The sequence below is a fragment of the Saimiri boliviensis genome, chromosome 9 (assembly GCF_048565385.1).
Source record: "Saimiri boliviensis isolate mSaiBol1 chromosome 9, mSaiBol1.pri, whole genome shotgun sequence".
Classification (NCBI taxonomy): domain Eukaryota; kingdom Metazoa; phylum Chordata; class Mammalia; order Primates; family Cebidae; genus Saimiri; species Saimiri boliviensis.
The window spans coordinates 122,231,655-122,237,654 of NC_133457.1; the positions used below are offsets into that span (position 1 = coordinate 122,231,655).

The following is a 6,000-nucleotide window of genomic DNA, read 5'->3' on the forward strand; positions in this document are numbered from 1 at the left end:
CACACCGGTCTTGATTCAAGGATGGTAAGTGGTCAGTGGATTTTAAATCCTAAACTGTACACCTAAGCAATACAGTACCATGGTGGGGTTATTCTCAAATAAAACAAATTCCTGCCGGCGAGGACAGGTGAAGGCCTGCGGTAGCGATGGGAAAGGCATCTTTCTCCAAAGTCACTCACAAGGTGGGCTCACCCAATTAGTGTGCTGATAAATGAAGAAAGGAAATTATAAAACAGATTGTATTGCACAAAAACAGATTGATGCCCAAGCCGCTACCCCTGTTGCCTCACACCTGACTTCCCATTTCCTCAGGGACCACCCTCTGTCCCTGTCACCCTTCATGGTTTCTCCCAGAGGACATCACACCCCATAGCTAGAAAGTTGCTTTTTAAATAGTTTGTGGCCTCCCTTATCCTGCACATGACATAGCAAGCATATAGTAGTCAGGGTTATTAAAAAAAAAAAAAAAAAAAAGTAAAAATATCTTTTGTTTGTTGATACTGCACAATGCACAAAGCAATCTCAGTTAATAATATTCTGAAGTAGGAATGTCCTGTGACTTCGGAGTCTAGTAGAGGTTTGATGTTTTAGCTATCCTTATTACAAGCAGTTGAATTTTGGAACTGATTTTACTATAGGAGGTATTAACTCATTGGAACCAAGGTGCCAGGCTGACTCACCAAGGGCAAGGATTGCTTTACTTAGCAGCCCCAAGCCCAAGGAACTGGTTGTGAAAATTACGTGAATGAGCAGGAGGGAGGAAGAGGTGGTAGTACTGTTCATCTATAAATCATACAAGCTTACGTTAGGTTCTGTGCAATCTATCAATTCATCTTTCCCCAGCCCTGCCTTCCCATAGGAAATATCTTTGATTATTTTCACTTGTCACATACATAGATATTCCACGGCTTAATATACGAGCAAATTTGTATATTTTTTCAAGGAACAGAAAAGCAGTCCATCTTGGCTGGTCTCTATAACCCCCAGTCCCCATTCCTTCTTCAACAAAGTCCCTGATTTTCTCAAAAGTTTGAAGTAAAAGCTGGAAACGCTAATTATAGTAACACAAAACAAATGGAAATCCTGGAATTGTTTGCGTTTTGTATTTTGGATCCAAGTCAGAAGTTAAGTACAGGTACAAGATTAGGAGAGTTTAACCGTCCCAGTTTTGAATGCTGGGGGGCAGGGAGACACAGTTCCATTAATTAACAGTAGTTTAGCCAGGTTGTTGAATTTTGTTCGATTTCATTTTTTCTCTCAAAACATTTAAAAGATTTTGGGTTTTTTTTTTTTTTTTAAGCAACACTTAATTACTCTTGAAACTTTGTCTGAAAACTGCACCATTTGCATAGATCATGAAAAGTTTTAAGGAAACTCAGAGAAAAAGAGAACAACGCAGCTTAAAACTTTAAAAATGTCCTCCCTTCCCAGTGGCCCCAACAGCCCCGCATCTGCCGTGGCCGGCACATTTCTGGTTGAACTGCCTTTATGTTAAAGTTAAGACACTGGTGCCGTGCCCATTTCTTAAGCTGCCTATTCTTATTTGTTGAGCTGGGGTTTGGCTGGCTCCACTCCAGATGTCTCTCGCACAAGATTTGGTGCTGATGAGCTATTTATAGAACTGTGGTTCTGTTGCCATGGTAACATGCTGGAGGCCAGGGCGGCTGGGGAGCTATTTTTGGCCTGGTGCTGTAATGTAAGATTGATTGGGCAAGTTAGTATATCCTCTAAGCCAGACTAACTCTGAACTAGTAAAAAGGAAGAGGGGAACACAAAACTTAGGGAGTCTTTAAATAGACTTTTCTCTCTTGATGATTTTCTTTTCTCATTCTCCCACTTTAAAACAATCCCAATCTCTGTGTGCCCCTCCTTCCAAAAAGTAAACTGGTTCTAACATTTTCTATATTAATTAAATTACCCCACTCTTTGAAAAGTAAACTTTTCTGTGTGTCTAATCAAGCAACACAAACAAGATGACTTTTTTAAAGGAAAAGTGTAGTATCTGGAGTGTTCTATTTCATGGACGAAACCGAACGGAAGAGAGCTCCGTGTTTATTTCCTGTTCAGGATGGTTAGGGCAAGAAGGGCCCCTTTGTGCCAGTCTCTTTTGTTCTCTTTAATCAATGAGATTCTTAAAAAGTAAAAAGGAAGGGATCCAGATTCTGAGTTACTAAAACAATCTTGTGTGCCCTTGAGGGGAAAGTCCTTGATGCCTTAAAGTATGTCACTTTATTTTTTAAACTGATGATACAGAGATACACAGTTTTCAAACTGCTTGCCATTTTAGTCAAGCAATTTGAAAATTAAAATGTTTTTGTCAAGCATTGCCAAATGGCACAGACTGTGATAGGCCAGCCTGGTATTGGGGTCCTTTCTCTATTGGTTGATATGCATAAAACCTTTTAAAAATCAAGAATATTACCAGAGAGCAACAGGAGTAAACAAGTAAAGAATAAAATAGAAATAGAAAAAAATAAAAATGAAAAACAAAGCCCCACCACTGTCCTGCGTTGTTTGGTGGCCCCACTGCGCCGAGGTCACGGGTTAGCTGCTGCACACATCCGTAGTCCCCCGATTCCTAAAATCATCTTAAATCCTATTTGCCCTAACCTCCTTAAGGCATCAGCTTTGAGTCATAAATGTAACCAAGGCACAAGCAAACGTGCCATTGACTTAGTGCTGTGTAGCTGTGGGACAGTCACTTCTGTTGAGCCTGACTTTGTAGAGAGACACAAATAAATAAATAGTTGGCAAATTGCTGTGAGCGCTGTGAACACCCCTCGTGTCTTTCTTTTTCTCGCAGCTTCCTGGACAAGATCGATGTGATCAAGCAGGCTGACTATGTGCCGAGCGACCAGGTGTGCAAACCCCTCACCACCAGAGCACTCTTTCCAAACCCCTCAAGACTCTCTTGCTTTCGATTGCCAATGACTGCTCTTTCGGTTGGCTTTGGGGAGATGCACTGACCTCAGTTTTCTTCTAGGACCTGCTTCGCTGCCGTGTCCTGACTTCTGGAATCTTTGAGACCAAGTTCCAGGTGGACAAAGTCAACTTCCAGTAAGCTAACTGTTACCTTTTTATACCACAGAGATCATGGTTTCTGGACATTCACCCCAGGCCCTCTGTACTAACCAGCTGTCCTCTTCCCCGCCAGCATGTTTGACGTGGGTGGCCAGCGTGATGAACGTCGCAAGTGGATCCAGTGCTTCAACGGTAGGACGCTGTGGGCTTGGCTGTTGGCGAAGAACGCGTGGCTTCTGTGTTGTTAGGGATCAGTGTCGCTGCTCACGCTCATGGCTTTGCTCTCTTTGGTTCAGATGTGACTGCCATCATCTTCGTGGTGGCCAGCAGCAGCTACAACATGGTCATCCGGGAGGACAACCAGACCAACCGCCTGCAGGAGGCTCTGAACCTCTTCAAGAGCATCTGGAACAACAGGTTTGTAGAATGACAGCCCACCCCCTGTGCTTGCCCAGGAGGCCCTGGCCCGCATTCCAGACCCCGGGCCCAAAGCCTGCTTCTCCCAGGCATTCACACGGGCTCCCTCCTTGCAGATGGCTGCGTACCATCTCTGTGATTCTGTTCCTCAACAAGCAAGATCTGCTCGCTGAGAAAGTCCTTGCTGGGAAATCGAAGATTGAGGACTACTTTCCAGAATTTGCTCGCTACACTACTCCTGAGGACGGTACGTGTGGCTTCCACTCTTGCTGGCTGTTCATTGCAGTGGTTCTGAAAACCCTCACCCCACTCCTACTGATTCTCCTGTGGAAAAATCAGAGTTTTGAAGAGTTCAGGAGCTACCATGATGTTAGCACCCCAGCTCTGCTCGAACTTCTAATTACATTAATACACGTTCCCCTTTTTAATAGCTACTCCCGAGCCCGGAGAGGACCCACGCGTGACCCGGGCCAAGTACTTCATTCGAGATGAGTTTCTGGTGAGTTGAGCCCGTCTCTAGTTTCCTCTCTTGCCCTTCCTCTTTCTCTCATGGATGTAAATTTACGTAACTCCAAATTCAGGGGTTCAGCTACCCAGTTCCGCGGTTTTAGTTCACACGCATCCAGTATGGAATTGAGTTCTCTGCACCCCTTCCTTTGCTTTTGTTTTAATATGACATCAGAGGCTGGCCAACAGCCGTCCCTGGTGGTGGGTGTCCCCACTGGTGACAGGGTGGTTCCTGGAGAGGGTGTCACTGATGAGTCCCTGCGTTTGTGCCCGCAGAGGATCAGCACTGCCAGTGGGGACGGCCGCCACTACTGCTACCCTCACTTCACCTGCGCTGTGGACACTGAGAACATCCGCCGTGTGTTCAACGACTGCCGTGACATCATCCAGCGCATGCACCTTCGTCAGTACGAGCTGCTCTAAGAAGGGAACCCCCAAATTTAATTAAAGCCTTAAGCACAATTAATTAAAAGTGAAACGTAATTGTACAAGCAGTTAATCACCCACCATAGGGCATGATTAACAAAGCAACCTTTCCTTTCCCCCCGAGTGATTTTGCGAAACCCCCTTTTCCCTTCAGCTTGCTTAGATGTTCCAAATTTAGAAAAGCTTAAGGCGGCCTACAGAAAAAGAAAAAGGAAAAAAAAGGCCACAAAAGTTCCCTCTCACTTTCAGTAAAAATAAAACAACAGCAGCAAACAAACAGAAATAAAATGAAATAAAAGAAACAAATGAAATAAATATTGTGTTGTGCAGCATTAAAAAAATCAAAATAAAAATTAAATGTGAGCAAAGAATGCTGGGACTCCCGTGAGTTGTTTGCGGTTCGGAGCGAGCTCCCGTGGTTCATGGTTTTGACTCGGTCCTCACATCAAAAGTTGGGAGGCCCCAAGGTGAAGTGGGTGTAAAATCTCACTACTACATCTGTTCTTACGGCCTCAGACCTAAAGGCCGAAAGGGGGTTGGGGGTGACTACCAAAACGAAAATTACACTTAAAATTTGAATGGGGTAAGGGCCTGGGGTGGGTAGAAATCTAACAAAGGGTTGACTTGCCTAATAAGCCAAGACTTCTTATAAATTAATAAGCAAAACCATCAGAAAAATGGGCGCAGTATATAAGCATGCAACTGAAGAGATACAAATAGCTAAAGAACCTCTGGGGATATGTGGAACGTCACTCATAATAAAAAGCAAACATTCACCGTAATTGAAAGTGGGGATAGGGGTCCACACTCAAGGGTTGGAGTGTGGCTTATATCTGAGGTTCTGGGGTTCCCTAGTCTTTCACCCCTAGGCTTATCCCCCAAGCTGTGGTCACTTCCTGGGTGGCTCCCAGAAAGGGTGGAAGAGACCAGCATCAAGGATGGTGCCCTCTGAAGCTGGCCAAATGGGACTTCAAGTTCATTCTGTAATCCGGGCCCCAAATCTACTTCCCGTTCTACTTTCCAGATCAGATTACTCTCACCCAAGTTAATCATACAGTATAGCTCACCAGAGGTGAGCAATGAGCCCCAAAGGGAGCAGAAAGTAGCAAATACCTGCATTTCCATCAAACTTTTCGCATAACATTCAGTCCACATGTGCTTGCTATGCAATTTGTAGTACTAAGCCCTCAAAAGCCCCCCAAATAAATACACAATCCAAATAAAAATTGGGACTTGCTATGCAAATATAGCCAAAAGACCAGCCCACAAGTTTCCATAATCCTCCAAAGCACCCCAAATAAACACACCTAAACCAGGACAGCGGCTATCAAGTGCAACCACAGGACCAGTGTGCCACACACACATCCCAGTAAAGGTACTCGGTGAGAATCAAGGTTGAGCCTCAGTCCCTAGCTCCTCTTCCCAGATGGCCACCTGTATGCCCCTTTTACATAGAAATTCTGTAATCTTCGCATAATGCACGTGAGATTGTCACAGCTCTAGCCACATACCCATCAAAATTAGAAAACAAAATTCCCAGGCCATAGGGCAGTTACGGCAATGAAAATGATGTGCCGGAATGACACTTTGTTGGTCATAAGTGACAGAGACGTCATGGTATCTTCTAGA

At 44.4% G+C, this 6,000-nt stretch overlaps 1 protein-coding gene across 4 annotated transcripts in view; it reads left to right on the top strand.

The window, feature by feature from the left end:
- The window catches only part of GNAS (GNAS complex locus), a 70,686-nt gene extending 65,944 nt beyond the window's left edge, over positions 1–4,742 (top strand). For all 4 annotated transcript variants that reach the window (XM_074406709.1, XM_039479426.2, XM_039479427.2 and 1 more), the window contains 7 exons: positions 2,804–2,858; positions 2,984–3,057; positions 3,155–3,213; positions 3,318–3,438; positions 3,555–3,685; positions 3,870–3,937; positions 4,222–4,742. In XM_074406709.1, coding sequence (XP_074262810.1) covers positions 2,804–2,858; positions 2,984–3,057; positions 3,155–3,213; positions 3,318–3,438; positions 3,555–3,685; positions 3,870–3,937; positions 4,222–4,368 — 655 coding nt within the window. In that variant the 3' untranslated portion in view covers positions 4,369–4,742. The remainder of the gene's footprint in view (positions 1–2,803; positions 2,859–2,983; positions 3,058–3,154; positions 3,214–3,317; positions 3,439–3,554; positions 3,686–3,869; positions 3,938–4,221) is intronic.
- The last annotated feature ends 1,258 nt before the right edge of the window (positions 4,743–6,000 follow it).